The 17,344-nt window shown below is 60.0% G+C and overlaps 1 protein-coding gene across 1 annotated transcript; it reads right to left on the bottom strand.

Moving 5' to 3' along the window:
• Window positions 1-837: 837 nt before the first annotated feature.
• On the bottom strand, window positions 838-1,940 carry PHLDA2 (pleckstrin homology like domain family A member 2). Its single transcript, XM_068555444.1, has 2 exons — window positions 1,466-1,940; window positions 838-1,202 (listed from the first exon to the last, which is right to left on the bottom strand). Exon 1 carries the CDS (start codon window positions 1,870-1,872, stop codon window positions 1,477-1,479), a length of 396 nt encoding a protein of 131 aa, XP_068411545.1. The 5' UTR covers window positions 1,873-1,940; the 3' UTR covers window positions 838-1,202; window positions 1,466-1,476.
• Window positions 1,941-17,344: the final 15,404 nt, after the last annotated feature.

Genomic DNA, 17,344 nt, shown 5'->3' with positions numbered 1-17,344 from the left:
CTGACATTAGGGCCCAATTTTGGTCCTTCACTCCCCTCACCTCTGCCCCCCACACCTGGCTCCCTCCAGCCACAAAGGTGAAATGAAGGTCCCCTGGCCAGGCCAGGATCAGCGTCCTGTCCCTTTCTGCCATCCTAGGCTTCTTCATCACCCACAGCCCTTCCAGGTGGAGGGGCACCCCTCCCCTCCGGATCCTGGGGGTTTGGGGGCAACCCTGGACGCACAGTGTCCCAGCAGGCAGGAAGGGCAGAAGCTGCCCGCTTGTCAGGACCTCAGGCCTCCCCATCCTGATATCACATCCCGGGCCACTCGGAGGCCTCAGCCTCCTGCCACGCCGGCAGAAATGGTGCAGGCCCGTCTCCCGTTGGCCCAGAGCACTGCCCACCTTGCTGGCCCTACACGTCAGGCAGGGTGGGGCAGCCTGAGGAGCTGAAGGCTTCCTCCCAGGGGGCTGGGTGGGTGGGCGGGAGGGGGCAGCTGGGGTTGGGTACCCCACCGAGTGCCGGAGCAGCTCAGATGGGGGAGGCATGATGACCTCACAGGGCCATTTTGTGAGTGACTTCCGGGAGCAAGCCGGGCCCCGTCCTCCCCATTCCACACCCGGGAGCGGAAGTCAGGGCCACCCCCAGGGCACTTCCCTGCCTCCAGAGACGGTGCGGCCAGGGTCCGGCAGATAACAGTGTTCATTCAAAGAGCATTTCCTTGCCCTTCAGACACCTGGGGTGGCCGCTCCCCTCAACCAACACACACTGAATGAAGGGGCCACCCACTGGCCTCCCGCAGGAAGCTCACTGCACCACACCGGCTGGTAGAAAAGAGAACAAGTCAGGTAGTTTATTTGGAATGGACACATTGATTATTTATATATATATATATATATATATATATATACACACACACACACACACACATATATATATACATATGTATGTGTATATATATTAAGACAGATGGTTTTAACACAAATACCATCAAAATAAATACATAGATAGTCCAATAATTTAATGCACCCGCACAGCGGGGGCGAGGCTCCGCGGCTCCGCACGGGAGGGTCCTTCTCTGCCGGGCAGGGACGCAGCCCCGGCCTCTGTCCTCGCCGTGGTCGGTGGCTGGGGGCCGCCGGGGCTTCCGCCGCTCCGGGCATTCCCTGAGCTCCTGCCGGCGCGGCCCGCGTCCGGCCCGACTCGTCCAGTGTGTGGCTCCTGTGGGGAGAGGGGGCAGGTTCAGGGAGCTGTGCCCGAGTCCGGCGGCTGAGCGAGCCGGGGTCCAGCCCGTTGGTCTCCCGAGGCCCGGACACGGAAGGGGCAAGCGACGGCTCCTGCCGCGCGCCCCAGCCGCGCCGCGTTGGCGAGGCCCCCAGTCCCCTCTCGACAGCGTCCCCGAGACGGGGCAGGACCTCCCCACGACGTCCGAGGTCGAAATCATCCTCCCCGAGGACCGCGTCCGGCGGGCGGGCGGCACTCACCGCGGCGGCGCTCAGGGCGCGCGGGCCGTCCCGGCCTCGGGCTGCCCGACGGGCGCGGCGCGCTCCTGGCGGCTGCGGAAGTCCTGCAGGGCGCGGCGGTTCTGGAAGTCGATGAGCGCCAGTGTGATGGCCGCGTTCCAGCAGCTCTCGCCCGCACAGCGGAAGTCGATCTCCTTGCGGTCGGTGGTGACGATGGTGAAATAGACGTACTTGCCCGTGCGCTCCACGCAGTCCACCTTGAGGATGGAGTGGAAGCGCAGCTCCTTGGGGCGCGCGCCGGGGCCGGTGGGGAACAGGCTCAGGCATTCAGGGGTGAGCACGCCGCGCTTCTTCTTCCACAGCTGGAACAGGCTGTCGCTGCGCTTCTCCAGCTCGCCCTCGCGCAACACCTCCCCGGGGGTCTTCATGTCGGCCGGGTGCAGCTGGCAGAGGCGAAGGCGCTCCGGCGGTGGCGGCCGCTGCAATGAGCCTCGGCTCCCCGGCGCCGTCTTTATAGCGGCCCCGCCCCGCGCGCTCGGTCCGGCCCGCCCCGGGCACGCCCCCTCTCGGCCACGCCCCGCGCCCCCTTCCTGGGCCCAGCCCACCCCGGTCCCCCCAGCCTGGCCACCCCGGGGCTGCGCGCCGCATCCCCACCCCAGGTCGCCGAGGTCGCCCCCCTTCCCCTTGTCTGCTGCCCGCGCCCCCCTTCCCCGCTCCCCCGGCGCCCCAGCCCCCCGGCCCCGTAGGGCGACTCAATGGCCCCCACCCCGCCCCGGACGCCGGCCCCACGGAGGAATGCACTGCGGCCCGCCCTGCCCGCGGTGACTCACTGCCGGGGAGCCGCGGGAAGCGCCCGCGGCCGGGGACGGCCCGGGGCGCGGTGACGGCGGGGCCCAGACCCCCACCCTCCAGGCGCCCCGACACCCAGCCCTGCCGCTCGCTGGGCAGATGCAGTCGCGGCCCCAGTTCCTCCCACGCCCCCGGGGAGACCCTTCGGTGGCCCTGCCCCAGCCGGCCTTATCTCCCATCCTGCCACCCGCCGGCCGGCGCGCCTGGGACGACCTGCCCTCTTCCCCCTGGGTCTTCGGGCCGACCGGGAGAGCAGGTGTTCTGAACTTCAGTTTTCTCTTCTGTAAAATGGGGGACAATGACACTTGTTGGATTAGGCAACAAACGGAAAACGCTAGAACAGCTCCCCTTAGTGTTCAGTAAGTGTGAGGGCCGCTCCAGCTCCCTTCAGGGGGCCTGTCCTGCTCCCTGGGCCCTCCTGGCGGCTGTACGTGGGGGGAGGGAGGACGCACCGGCGGACCCGCCAGAGGTACTGGGAGCCCAGGGGGCGCGGAGTGCGCTGGTGCGTGGGGGGCAGAGGGGGCTTCGGCCTGGGCCGGGGCGGGGGCGGCTGAGTCATGCCCTGCCAGCAGGACAAGTCTTTTTATTTACCCTCTTCCTTTAAAGGGTTTAGTATGGGCAGGAAGTGATCGCTGGCTCCTCCAGGGTTGGGGGGTGGGGCGGGGAGCCGGCAGGAGGGAATCTATGGGGGTCCCAGCCGCTCCAGGGCCCCCACCTTCCAACACCCCACCGGGCTGTGACCTGGGCAGGAGGTGCAAAGCAAGGGGAGCAAGGAGGACACAAGTCCGTTGGGGCTGTGAGAGCCACGCCCCCTCCTGGTGCAAGATGGAAACGCAGGTACCCTGGTTCAAAAAGTATGAATGATATTTTCAAGACTGTGAAGGCAGAGCATGAAGCCAATGTGGGACCTTCTGGGTGCAGGCCCGTCAGGCCGGCCGTGGAGCCAACCCTACCCCACCTGCCCCCGCTCTGCGGCCTTGGGCAAGTCCCAACCCTGGCCCTTCAGGGTCACCGTGAGGAATAAGGTACACCGCTGGCTCAGATGAGTGGCTTGGGCCAGGCCTGTGCGGATGGACACACCCACCTGTGCGTCCAGGGCACCTGTCAGGGGTGTGGAAGAGGGTAGAGGGGTGCCCAGGACTCTGGCCTGCGGGGGGGAGCACAGGACAAGCATAGGGATGCTGGTCAGGTTTGGGGGGAGGGGCGGAACTGGAATCGGCAGGCCCGTGGGACGGAGGCCAGAGGGTGAAGGGAGCACAGGGTGGGTGGGTGGGGAGACAGATCTCCCCTCAAGACAACACAGCGCAGACTTATAAGGGGGTGAGCTCCCCATCACTACAGGCATCCCAGCAGGGCTGGTAAAGGGGATTCCAGCATCAGGCAGGGTGAGACTGCTGACCCGCCTTCCCGCAGGCTCTCTGTCCTGAGGGGGCCCTGGGCTGCCGGGGCCACAGGAGAGGCAGGCCAGGGGCCAGGCTGCTGTGAGCCCCCCGTGTGTCCAGCGCTCTGCCGGGACCCCTCCGAGGCCCACCAGCCCGTTTCCCCCACCCGGGGGCCAGTCATTGGAACCTCAGGGCCAGGCGAACCACAGACACTCGGCACTGCTTAAGCACCTACTGTGTGCCTGTAGGCCTGGCTGGTGCTAGGAGCCCGAGGAGAGGGGAGAGGGGAGAAGCCCTGCCTGCCCTGGGGAGTACGAGGTTGGGGGTGGGCAAGAGGACAGCTTGGAGGTCTCCTTGGGGAGGGCGGGGTGCCACGGGGGGATTCCCAAGGATCCCAGGTGAGCGAGGCCCAAGGTGGGCATTCTTCCAGCCCCATTTCACAGACGTGGTAGCGGAGGCCCCAGCGAGGGCGGGGCAAGAGAGGATGTGAGAGACCTTGAAAACCAGGCGAGGCCAGGTGAGCTGCACTTCGCCACGCCCACTCAGCGCTCCTCTCTTTGTCCCCATTGGCCAGGCCTTTCTGGGGAGAGTCAGTCGGTGACCAGTGAGCTGGGGGTGGTGGTCTAACAGGTGGGCGTCCGCAGGAGCTGGGAAGGCAGGTCACAGGGGGTGGGGAGCTCACTGCCACTCTCCCCGGAGGATGGGGATGGGCTAGGGGGAATTCCCCCCCCAGGCAGCTTCACCACCAACGGCCCGTGCCCCGGGGGGCCTGGAAACCCCTCCAGCCAGAGGCCCGTGGGCCGCCTGCAGCTGCCTGGCCAAACCAGCAGGAACCCAGAGCAAGGAGGGGACCCTGTCCCCATCCCCGAAGCAGGCCCGTCTGAGGGTCCCCCTGGAACATGAGGAGGAAGCAAAGCGCTGACCTTGCAACCCCAGTGAGAATCTTTCTGGGGGACACCCCTGAGCCATTTGATAGCTAGGAGCCCAGAGGACCCACCAGGCCGGTTTCCTGCAGGGGACCGAGGCCCCCAGTGCAGATGTGGGCTGCACCCACAGCAAGCTGCGGCCCATCAGGGCGCCAGGCCAGGTTGGTGCTGGGGAGGGAGGAGCCCCAGCCTGAGGGTCAGGGGCCTGGCACCCTCGGGGAGGCCCATGTGGGCCCTGCTTTCTTCCTCAGGGTCACCCCATGAGGCGGGGGGCCGCTGGGTTGCTTTCTTGGTGTTTGCAAGGAACGGGTGGGGCTTCTCAGAGAAGTGAAGTGGCTCAGCAGAGGTCACCCAGCCCGCCAGTAGGATTCAAATTCATCCTATTGCACCCCGAGCCTGGGGGCAGGAACTAGCCTCTGCCCGAGGGGCTGAGCAGGTTCTGGGCTGGGGATGTTTGGTGGCTGCTTCTGAGACGGGGCGGGGCCAGCGCCGGGCCTTTTGCCTCGAGACAGTGGCGTCAGAAGAGCGTAGGTCTGAGCCAAGTTTACTAATATTTATCCAAGGGCTGCATCCGGGATTCACGCAGAGCCTGAGGGGACCTCCCTAACCTGTCCCACCAGGCAGACAAGAGACTGGTCCCCAGACATCCGGCTGGGGACACCTGTCATCCCTTCCAGCTGGGTGAGGATGTCAGGCAGCTGGGGCAGAGAGAGGGCACCTCTTCGAAACTTCTCGAGTGAAGTCATTTCCCCGGCGGTGATTTCCCCAGCGGTGACGAGGCCAGGCCCTCCAGGCTGTGGCCCAACCAGCCTGGGGAAAGGAAGCTGAGGAAGCTGTGCATCACGGCAGCCCCTGCGCCTGGGGCTCAATACCATGCTCTTCCTGTGGGCGGCAGTGCTCAGGGACAGCCCTGAGGACAGGCCCCCTGCTCCCCTGCCTGGAAGACCCCCTCCTCTTGCCTCTTCTAGGAAGCCCTCTGGGATTGCCAGGGCACACCCTCGGGCCTGCTCCCACCAGCCACATGACTGCCAGGCCTTGGAGTTCCATTGCCCGCTCCATGCAAGTCTGGGGAGGCCCGGGGGAGGCCCCAGCTGCCGGGAGGTGCAGCACCTGAGAAGTGGCCTGATGTCACCTGACCTGAGCCCAACATAGCCCATTGGCCGTGGCCTGTGACTCAGGCCTGCCCTCAGTCCCTCTCCCCAAAGCTGCAGCCTGGGAAAAGTGAGAGGCCCAAGGGCGGGAGGCAGGAGGCCTGTCCCCACCTGGTTTCAGGCTCTGTCAGCCTGGCCCCACCTGGTTTCAGGCTCTCACTGTCAGCCTGGCCTTGGTCTCTCAGGGCTGTGTCCCTCGTCCCTCTGTCTGGCTCCCTGAGCCCCTCAGCTGGAGTCCGACAGGCAGGCCCCACCTCACAAGGCGCTGGGGATCGAATGAGAAACTGACACACCACCCAGAGCGCCTTTCCCCTCCTTGGGTCCTGGCAAGCTCCCGTTCACCCCTCAGCACCCTGCTCAGAAGTCACTACCAGGGCTTCCCTGGTGGCGCAGTGGTTGAGAATCTGCCTGCCGATGCAGGGGACACGGGTTCGAGCCCTGGTCTGGGAAGATCCCACATGACGCGGAGCAACTGGGCCCGTGAGCCACAACTACTGAGCCTGCGCATCTGGAGCCTGTGCTCCGCAACAAGAGAGGCCGCGATAATGAGAGGCCCGCGCACCGCGATGAAGAGTGGCCTCTGCTCGCCGCAACTAGAGAAAGCCCTCGCACAGAAACGAAGACCCAACACAGCCATAAAAATAAATAAAAAATAAATAAATTAAAAAAAAAAAAAAAAAAGAAGTCACTACCAGCTCCTAAAATGCAGTGACAATGTCTTAGTCTTTGGGGCCCTCAGGGCCCAGCCCAGGCACTCACTCAGAAAGTGCTTTTGGAAATGAGTGGACCTAAAAAGCATCTACCTCCCTGTCCAAGAGACCCAGCTCTCTGCTCAGAGCAACTGATGTTGGTGGAGACTGTCTGTGAAACCAGAACACCTCGGGGCCGGGTGGGGGGGTCTGGTGTCAGGGACAGGGCCAGGCTGGTCCAGGCCTGGGGGGGGGCTAAGAGGAGGGGCCTCTCCCATCGTCACAGAATGCGGAGGGGGTAGGGGAGCCAGCTGTCATTCCTGTCACCCAGCAGAGACTGCCCAGGGCCTGGTTCACGGGGACAAGGGACCTTTCTGGAATCTCGGATGAAATGTATGAACAAAACACAGGAAAGGAGGGAGGGCGAGTGGGCAAGGCATGGCTGCCACCCTCTGGACGGTGCTCAGCCCTTGCAGCTGCCTGGGCTGCGTCATCACAGGACAGATAGGACGTCTTGCTCCCGCCCAGCCCGACCCCAGAGGCTATGCAGCAGGTCTGGGGTGGGACCCTGTCATGTGTATTTTTTTTTTCTCTTTTTGGTCATGTGTATTTTATTTTTTTCTTAAAGATTTATTTATTTAGGCCGTGCTGCGCAGCATGCAGGATCTCAGTTCCCCGACCAGGGATGGAACCCGTGCCCCCTGCAGTGGAAGCGCTGAGTCCTAACCACCGGACTGCCAGGGAGTCCCTGTCATGTGTATCGTAATCAAGTTCTTTACTACTTCAAACATTTACCAAAATAGTTACCAACTGCTGACAGAAAAAGTAAAAAATGGCTGAAATTATTTCAAACTTCTGAGCGCTCCTCTCTCACGACCCCACCTCAGGTCCCCTCTTGATGCGGTAAACGAGCTTTGATCCTTTTTACTGGGTTGGCCAAAATGTTCGTTTTTTTCCGTAAGATGGCTCTAGTAGCGCTTAGTTGTCTTTAACTTCAAAACAATTTCGTTACATTGTATTGTGACAGCTGTCGTATCAGCGTGCACTTAAAAATACTTAACCAGAATTGGTGAATTTTTCTGTAGCCATTTTAATACTGAAGATGGAAGAAAAAAAAAAAAGCAACATTTTCGGCATATTATGCTTTATTATTTCAAGAAGGTAAAAACGCAACTGAAACGCATAAAAAGATTTGTGCAGTGTATAGAGACGGTGCTGTGACTGATCGAACGTGTCAAAAGTGGTCTGTGAAACGAAAAATGGAAGTGGTGTGTTCCCCACCCCTCCCTGCACCCGTGTGCCTGGGCTTCCCTTTGTTTCCCTTTTCCACTTACCCCCCTCATGTGTGTCTCTACAGCCACCTTGCCACTGAGCCGTAAGACAAATGTACAGGGAGAAGCAAAGTCTATAGAACATAGTCTTTGTAAGGGACTGAAGTGATCACTGCTTTTGGGTGCATTGAGGGATTATCAGTACCTCTGGCTCTGTGAGGGCTCTTACATTTTGTCTGAAAAACCAAAGGGCTGTCAGTAGGGAGCTGTGTGGAAGGTGGGACTCTGAAGTGTATTTTGGAAATTAATCACCACCCTCTCCCAAATTATAGAATTTTTAAACAACAAAGAAGCTGTGGCCCTTTCCACTCTCTCCTGGCCTCTGGTACTGCTCCTCTCTGCCTCGTTTCCTGCATTCCATGGCTTGAAACCTCGGCCTGGTGTGGCTCCTTCCTTTTCCCTCTTTGTCAAACCCTCTTCAAAGGAGTAACAGGTGAGTGGACTGGGTCAGCCCAGCCACCTTCCCAACTGTGGTGTGCGTGTAACACATACACAGGGTGGATGGAGAAGAGGCTGCAGATTAAAATACACTCCCCCTAAAAAGGGGAAGGGGGAGTGTGACACTTTCTTTCCATGTTCAAGTGAAAATAAATAATGTACCCTGCAAAAAAAAAAAAAAAAAAAAAAAGTGGTCTGTGAAGTTTTGTGCTGGAGATTTCTCGCTGGACGACGTTCCACGGTCAGGTGGACCAGTGGAAGTTGAGAGCCATCAAATCGAGACATTAACTTAGAACAATCAACGGTATACCACGCGGGAGATAGCCGACATACTCAAAATATGCCGACATACTCAAAATATCCAAATCAAGCGCTGAAAATCATTTGCACCAGCTTGGTTATGTGAATCGCTTTGATGTTTGGGTTCCACGTAAGTTAAGCGAAAGAAACCTTCTTGACCGTATTTCCGCATGCGATTCTCTACATAAACGTAACGAAAACGTTCCGTTTTTAAAACAAATTGTGACAGGCGATGAAAAGTGGATACTGTACGATAATGTGGAACGGAAGAGATCGTGGGGCAAGCGAAATGAACCACCACCAACCACACCAAAGGCCGGTCTTCATCCAAAGAAGGTGATGTTGTGTATAGGGCAGGATTGGAAGGGAGTCCTCTATCATGAGCTCCTTACAGAAAACCAAACGATTAATTCCAAGTACTGCTCTCAATCGATGAAAAGTGCCCAAGCACTGGATGAAAAGTGTCCAGAATTAGCAGAAAACGCATAATCTTCCATCAGGATAACAAAAGACCGCATGTTTCTTTGATGACCAGGCAAAAACTGTTACAGCTTGGCTGGGAAGTTCTGATTCATCCGCTTTATTCACCAGACATTGCCCCTTCGGATTTCCATTTATTTCGGTCTTTACAAAATCCCCTTAATGGAAAAACTTTCAATTCATTGGAAGACTGTAAAAGGCACCTGGAACAGTTTTTTGCTCAAAAAGATAAAAAGTTTTGGGAAGATGGAATTATGAAGTTGCCTGAAAAACGGCAGAAGGTAATGGAACGAAACGGTGAACGTGTTGTTCAATAAAGTTCTTAGTGAAAATGAAAAATCTGTCTTTTTACTTAAAAACCGAAGGAACTTTTTGGCCAACCCAATAAAAAATGCATTGGCATTACCTCAAAAAATTAAGAATAGCATTATCATGTGATCCAGAAATTCCACTTCCGGGTCTGTCCCCAAAAGCAGTAAAGCAGAGACTTGAAGAGATGGTTGCACACCCGTGTTCACAGCAGCTATCATTCACAGCAGCCGAAGGTGGAAGCACGTGCCCGTCCGTGGATGAATGGATACACAAAACGTGGTCCATGTACACAATGGAGTATTACTCAGCCTTAAAAAGGAAGGAAATCGTGACACAGGCTGCAATGTGGATGAGCCTTGGGGACATTATGCTCAGTGAAATAAGGCAGACATAGAAGGACAAATTCTGTCTGATTCCACTCACACGAGGTCCCTGGAGTCATCAAATCCTTAGAGACAGGAAGCAGGATGGTGGGGGCCAGGGGCTGGGGGAGGGGAGGGGAGGGGAGTGTTTAATGGGGACAGAGTGTCAGTTTGGGAAGGTGGAAAGTTCTGGAGATGGATGGTGGGGATGGCTGTACAATATCGTGAATGAACTTAATGCCACTGAGCTGGCTGCTAGAAATGGTTAAGATGCTAAATTGTATGTAATGTGTATTCTAGCACAACTTAGAAAATGTGAATACCCAGGTCTGCACAGACACGAGCTTGCATTTTTAATCTGTTTGATAGAAAGGGAGACAGGTCTTGTTTTCTTCTAGGTCGTGGGTGTCCCCCATGAGTCCACCTCCCTTCCACCGGCCACACTCCGTCATCTAATCACCTCCTGTGCTGGGTGGGCCTCAGGCTGCAGTTCCCGTGAGCAATGTTGCCGGAGTGTCTGTGTGCCGCTGACCATACCCGTATGTGCAGCATTTCACCAGGGCCGTTGGGAGGACATGAATCGCTGAGTTAAACATGTCACAACTCTGACAAGATTGCCTGAAAACCAATTTACAGCCCTCCTGACAGTCAGGGTGCCCGTTTCCCCAAAGCTGGCCTAACAATGCATGCTCTGTATTACCAATTGTGGCCCAAACTGGGGTCCGGCCTCCGCAGGCATTTCTCTGCGCCCCACATGTCTGCCGTCTTTGCTCTTCACATGCTTGTGTCTGTCTGAAAAGCTTCTGCAGGGGGTGACGGTGGCCCTCCCCCAACAGATGTGTCCGTGTCTTCATCCCAGAACCTGTGAATGTGACCTTATACAGTAAAAGAGTGAATAGGGTCCCACTCACGTGAGGTCCCCAGAGTTGTCATTCACAGAGACAGGAAGTAGACGGTGGGGGCTGGGGGAGGAGGAAGGGAGTGAGTGTTTAACAGGGACAGAGCGTCAGTTTGGGAAGATGGGAAGTTCTGGAGATGGATGGAGGTGATGACCTTATATGGCAAAAGATGCGATTAAATTCATGACCTTGAGAGGAGGAGTTGCTCCTGGATTATCGAGGAGCCTGAATGCCAGCACACGTGTCCTCATCAGAGACACAGGAGAAGAGGAGGCCACGTGACAACAGAGAGAAGCTGGAGGGACGTGGCCACAGCCCAGAGATGCCTGGAGCCCCAGAAGCTGGAAGGGACAGGAGGATCCTTCCCTAGAGCCGCTGTGGCCCTGCCAACACCTTGATTGTGGATTTCTGGCCTCCAGAACTGTAAAAGTGTAAGTTTCTGTTTGTTTTAAGCCACCCAGTTTGTGGTCGGTTGTTGCAGCGGCGACAGGAGACTGATTCAGCCCCCAGGGAGTCTGGTGCTGAGCCTGCCCCGCCCTCCCATCCACACCTTCTCACCCTCCCCTGGGCCTGCAGCGCAGTCTGATGGCAGATGAGGACCAGACAAGAGTGACAGGATCGTTAGCTGACCATGGGTGGTGAAGTCCAGGCTTCCCAGGGACCACCGGTGAGTTTTGAGCTGGGTTTTCAAGGATGAGTAGGAGTTCTCCACATCACCTGGTTTCCCCAGGCACAGACAAGGAGACAGAGCTCCTCGGATGTCTGGAAATCCAGATGGAAGTACTTCCTGGCCAGGAGGAGAGCCAGAGGCCACGAGAGCAGCTTTGGGATGTTCAGAGGGGCCTGAGCCGGTGGGACCTGGCCAGGGGGTCCCCTCGGCCCCTCCTCTGGGTAGAGACTCTGTACTTTCTTTGGACAATCAGCCCCTCACCAGGCACCGCAGTCTTGGGGCTGGTCTCTGCCCGCGGCCCCTCCCATACACCAGCCCCATCCTGGCGCCCCCACCCATGAGCTGCTGAGGGGCTGGGCGTCCTGGCCCAGGGTCCCCAGGCCCCCCTACACACCACCCCAGGTATCTCATGCTCAAAACAGTGTCCCCTTGTGCCTCCCACTGTGCAGGCCAGAGGCCAGGCGCTCTCTTCCCTGCTTCCTGAAGTCCACCCTCCCCCTTCTGTACCACCACCTGCCCGCCGGCGCAACTCCTGTCCCAGCCTCTAGCCCGGCTGCCTGTGGCCATCTGCACGAGTGTCCTGGGGCTACTATAACAAATGACCACACACTTTGAAGAACACAGATCTATTACCTTCCGGTTCTGGAGGCCAGATAGGGTGGGCTGAAAGCCTGAGGAAAGACCCCGGCCCAGCCCCTTCCTGAGCCCCTTCCTCAGGTCCAGTCTCCTCCCATCCTCCTTGGAGCCCCTCAGCCCTGCCCTGTGACGGGACCCCAAGGACCGGGCCTGGGGGTGCCTCTCACAGTTCCCTCCCCCACTTCCACTGCAGAGCTGGGAAAGGTAACCTGTCCAGGTCACAGAGGGTCACAGCCTAGGGGGCTGGGCCCCGTCCTCTGCTCGGTTCTCCTCCTTCCCAGGAGGTCAGGGTTCTGGTCCCTGGGAGGGCAGCTCCAGGAGCTCTGCTGGGACCTTCCAGCCCCCTGCCAAAAACGGGGCCAAGGCAGAAGAGCCCAGACTACGCTGGCCCAGTGCCTGCCCCTCGGAACCTGCCTGCCCCCCGAGACGCACGCTCCAGGCTCACTGAGGCCCAGAGCTCCAAACTGGCAGGAACTGGGGAGGTGGCGTGGGCAGCCCTGCCCGTGCCCGGGGTCTGAGTAGGAGGGCGGCTCTGGCCTCACACGCCGGGCTTCCTCTCCCGTATCCCCAGGCTGGCAAGTGATGGTTCTCCTCACACCCCAGATGCATGAGCTGGGGAGGCTGAGGCTTGGTGGACACCCCCAGACTTCCAGAGGAGCCCTGGAGAAAGCCCCCGGCCCGAGCGGGAGGAGCCCGCAGAGGGTGTGTCTGTGGGGTCTCCTGCCCCTGTCCTCCTGGGCCTGGCCAAGGTCCACAGACCCCACGAGCCCGGAGCCCAGCTGGGCCGGGCCAGGCCAGGCCTGTTAGGTTGCCACGGAAAGTCACATCCGGCCACCGCCCTAGAGCTGAGTCTGTGTGGCCAGGCTGGCTCAGTGACTGGCCGGGCGGTGACACCTCGGGGCGGGCGGGGCCTCCACCAGGCGCACCAAGGTGACTTGGCCTCGGGGTGTGTCCCAGCCTCACACGCCCAGCGGCCTGAGGAGGCGGGGCTGAAGGGGGTCTCCAGGGTCAGCGCCCAGTGGGAATCCACAGACAGAGGGTCCCAGGCTCCGAGGCTGTGAGGCGGATCCCAGGTAGGCAAGGCACCCGGAGAATCACACCAAGTTCAGAGGGACCGAAAGCTCAGCCAGGGCCGGGGAGGGGTCCTGGAGGTCCTGCTGTCGGGGGCCTGCCGGCTGGGTTTGGGGTCATGGGCTCCCCCCCGCCACGGGGCTCTGCCCTCTGAGCTTGGGGCTGGGAGGACGCGTCCGCCTCCACAGGAAGGAAGCTGCTCGGAAGGGCTCGGAAGCAGGGGCCAAAAGTCCAGGTGCGGCTGCGCCAGGCAGGCCGTTGGCAGGGAGCCAGGGGCCAGCCACGCTTGGGACAGTGCCCTCCAGCAGGGCCCCAGCCCCCGAGACGGCCCCTGCTGCAACCAGGGGCTTGGCTGGCGGCCAGGGGCTCCCTCAGGGTGCAGCTGGAGGTGGCCCCTCTCCCACGGGGCCTCTGCAGCCCACCCAGCATTGCCCGGCCCACTGGGCACTCAGAGGCGGGGGGGTGGGCGGGGGTGTGTGGAGGAGACAGTCTGAGCAGAGGGCAGGTCAGAGGTCAGCAGCACTACCAAGACAGCCCAGCTGCCCACCTCCGGGGCAAGGCTTGGAGGAACCCCCCCTCTACCCTACACGGCCCCCGCAAAAGCGCTCAGGGAGCAGAAGCCCAGCTTGGCCCGTGACAGCCTGGGCTTAAAGAAGGGAGCCCTTGGGCTTCCCTGGTGGCACAGCGGTTAAGAATCCACCTGCCAATGCAGGGGACACGGGTTTGAGCCCTGGTCCGGGAAGATCCCACATGCCACGGAGCAACTAAGCCCGTGCGCCACAACTACTGAGCCTGCGCTCTAGAGCCCACGAGCCACAACTACTGAGCCCGTGTGCCACAACTACTGAGCCTGCGCGCCTATAGCCTGTGCTCCACAAGAAGAGAAGCAACCGCAACGAGAAGCCCGCGCACAAGAGCAGCCGCCGCTCGCCGCAACTAGAGAAAAACCCACGCAGCAACCAAAACACAACACAGCCAAAAATAAATATATAAATAAATTTTTTAAAAAAGAAGGGGGCTTCCCTGGTGGCGCAGTGGTTAAGAATCCGCCTGCCAACGTAGGGGACACAGGTTCGAGCCCTGGTCCGGGAAGATCCCACATGCCGCGGAGCCACTAAGCCCATGCGCCACAACTACTGAGCCTGCGCTCTAGAGCCCGCGAACCACAACTACTGAGCCCGCGCTCTACAGCTCGCGTGCCACAACTACTGAAGCCCGCGCGCCTAGAGCCTGTGCTCCGCAACAAGAGAAACCACCGCAATGAGTAGCCCCCGCTCGCCGCAACCAGAGAAAGCCCATGCACAGCAACAAAGACCCAATGCAGCCAAAAATAAAAATAAATAATTAAAAAAAAAAAAAAAAAAAAAAAGAAGGGAGCCCTTGGTCCTGGGGGGACTGCGGGGCCCTGGAAAGGGGGGTTGGGTCTCTGCTTGGCCCCTGCCCCACCAAGTCGGGGCCATGAACCAGCAGAGCAGGCTGGCCGCCGGGGGGGAGGGGCCTGGGAAGCCTTGTCACCACCCCAGGCCCTAGGTGCCACAACTCCCAACTCCTAAAGGGGAAAACCAGAGTTTTAAGTGGAATCACCCCAACTTGTGGGGCTTTTGAAAAATCAGCCTCATTAAAGTATAATTTACATACGTACAACCAAACGTCCCCATCTGAGGGACTTTGATGAGTGTGACAAGCGAACAGGCAACCCAGATGGCACCCCGGGCAGCCCCAGGCCCGCCCCCAGGCAGCCGTGGTCACCGTGTGGTCTGGAAGGTTTGGAAGTCAGAGATTCATCATCGAAGGCCCCGCTCAGGTGATGCTTTCGAGAGCCCCATGTTGCTGGGCTCCTGTGGCCAAGGATTAGTCCACGTGGGGTGCAGACCACTGCTGTCACCCCACCTTTAGGCAGGGAGCTCCTGCTCCCCAAGGCCGGGGCACAGGGCCACGCACAGCCCGGAAGTCAGGATGCCGAGGCTGGCAAAGGGGGGAACTCAGAACGGCAGCTGGGCCCGGAGTCGGTCCCTGGTTTGTTTGTTTGTTTAGATAAATTTATTTATTTTTGGCTGCGTTGGGTCTTCGTTGCTGTGCGCAGGCTTTCTCTAGTTGCGGCGAGCAGGGGCTACTCTTCGTTGCGGTGCGTGGGCTTCTCATTGCAGTGGCTTCTCTTGTTGCGGAGCACGGGCTCTAGGCGCGTGGGCTCCGTAGTTGTGGCTCGCGGGCTCTAGAGCGCAGGCTCAGTAACTGTGGCGCACGGGCTTAGTTGCTCCGCGGCATGTGGGATCTTCCCGGACTAGGGCTCGAACCTGTGTCCTCTGCAGTGGCAGGAGGACTCTTAACCACTGCGCCACCAGGGAAAGTCCCGGCCCTTTGGTTTTGAGCGTGTGTGACAGACGAGACCCAGGCCCTGTGGGAGAGGCATCGAACCAGGCCCTGCGGCCTGCGACAGAACAAGGGTGGCCTGGGGAGAGTAACGCAGGGAGGGGGGAGGGCAGGGGTGGCAGAGGCCCCGGGAGGGGAGGTGGCCCCTCACGAGCATTGTGAAGGCCAGGCCCAGAGGGGGCCCCGAAGCAGGGCTGGGGAGGCCTGGCCATCGAAGCCCTCCCCAGCATGCGGCAGTCCAGAGGCTCAGTGGGGACGGAGGCCAAGCAGGCAGGCAGTGCTGCGGTCCCGTGGCGAAAGCAGCCTGGGCCCCAGGAAGCTGCAGCTCCCAGGCAGTGCCAGCCACCAGGAGTGCCACCCTCCTGCTGCCTCCGGGCTGACGGCTCCGGGCAAACCCACTGGACGCTCCGTGACCTTCCAGCACAGGTGGCAAGGACTGACAGAGCCCTGGAGCCTGTGAGTGCCCAGGGTGAGGCAGGGCGCTCCAAGGCACCAGAGGGTCCAACAAGAGGGTGCGTGGCTGTGGGGTCAGAGCCACAGCGCACGGCTGGGGAGGGCACGGCCTCAGGGCTTCGTGCTGCAGCCTTGCCACCAAGTGTACCCAGAACAGCTGAGTGGCAGCCCGAGGCCCCAGCGCCCCGGGCGAGCGTGGCACCCTCGCCCACCCTTCTTACCCACGGGGGAAATAAACCCGATGCCACAATGTGAACAATCTAAACATCCCTCCCTTTGCCCCCACCATTTACACTGGTCTGATGTAAAACCACTGTGTCTGGTCACTACGTCACATGGTTCCCCACAGAGAACGCAGAAAGGGGTCCACCAAAGCCTGGTATTCCCCCAGGCACGCAGCTCCTCTGGGCACCCACACACAGGTGTGTTCACGCAGGTGTGTACTCACACACAGGTGCGCTCACCATACAGGTTCTGCTCCTCTCAACACATCCCAGAGGACATTCCCCACTGGCAGGCAGGTGCCCTTGTCCTCTGTGGTCACGAAGCCCACTGTGGGCGTGGGACTTTTTCTTTTTTTTAAATGTTTATTTATTTGGCTGCGTCGGGATCTTTTTATTTAGTCGCAGCACGCGGGATCTTTCGCTGTGGTGCGCGGGATCTTAGTTCCCCGACCAGGGATTGAACCTGCATCCCCTGCACTGCAAGGCGGATTCTTAACCACTGGATCGCCAGGGAAGTCCCTGGGTGCAGGACCTGACTCATCGTGTCTCCTGGGGGGTGAGGAAGGGCCTCCCCCACCCCCTGGCCATTTCAAACTGCGGCAGCACCTACCGCCCACCTGCTCGCACACAGGTGACCCACACCTCCTCTCCTGAAGCCCCACAGACTGCTGGGCGGAGGCCCCACCGGTCTCCTCAGGCTCTCGTCACACCACCTGCCAAACCCTCACTGCCCCCGACCGATCAGCGAGAAGACAGCCTCTCACCTGACTTGCCAGCACACTTCACGTGCCCGAAGGCAGGGTCACTGCTCTGGGCATGAACTCGGCACCACCACCCGCCGGTGACCGTCAGGAGAGGGACAGGTGCCCAGCGGGATCAGGTGCTCCCAGCACTAAACTGTCTCCGCTCTCCCCCTGCAAGTTACCTGCGCAGGTCACTTTGTGCAACCGTGTCTGATCCCATAGGTACTTGTCAAGTCCGCTGGCCTAAATGCGGTCACTCGGAGGGCCCGGGGTCAGCAGGGGTGGTAGCTCTGCTGCAGGTGGGGCGGGGCCCCGAGGGGACTGGGTGGGGGGCATGCAGGCCTCCAAGCACCCTCCGAGGGTGGGCTTTTTGTTGCATGTCTGCAGGAACGAGGCCCCCCTGGCGCCCCAGTCTCTTCTCGGTGGCCGTCGGGGCAGGCCCGGGCGAGGCTCACCACTGCCCACCTCGTGGGGGTCCGGACCCGGCCGGCCCGGGGGCCTCAGGAGTGGACGACGTTCTGGCTCTACGGTCGTCTTGGACACCCCGAAAGCACGTTTCTTCCTAAGCCTTGCTTGGCCCTTCTCGTGACCTCCGGTGCGCTCCCTCTGGCCGC

The sequence above is a fragment of the Eschrichtius robustus genome, chromosome 11 (genome assembly GCF_028021215.1).
Source record: "Eschrichtius robustus isolate mEscRob2 chromosome 11, mEscRob2.pri, whole genome shotgun sequence".
NCBI classification, from domain to species: Eukaryota; Metazoa; Chordata; class Mammalia; order Artiodactyla; family Eschrichtiidae; genus Eschrichtius; species Eschrichtius robustus.
The sequence above is the reverse complement of the archived record's forward strand: the minus strand, read 5'-3'. Positions and strand labels throughout refer to the sequence as shown.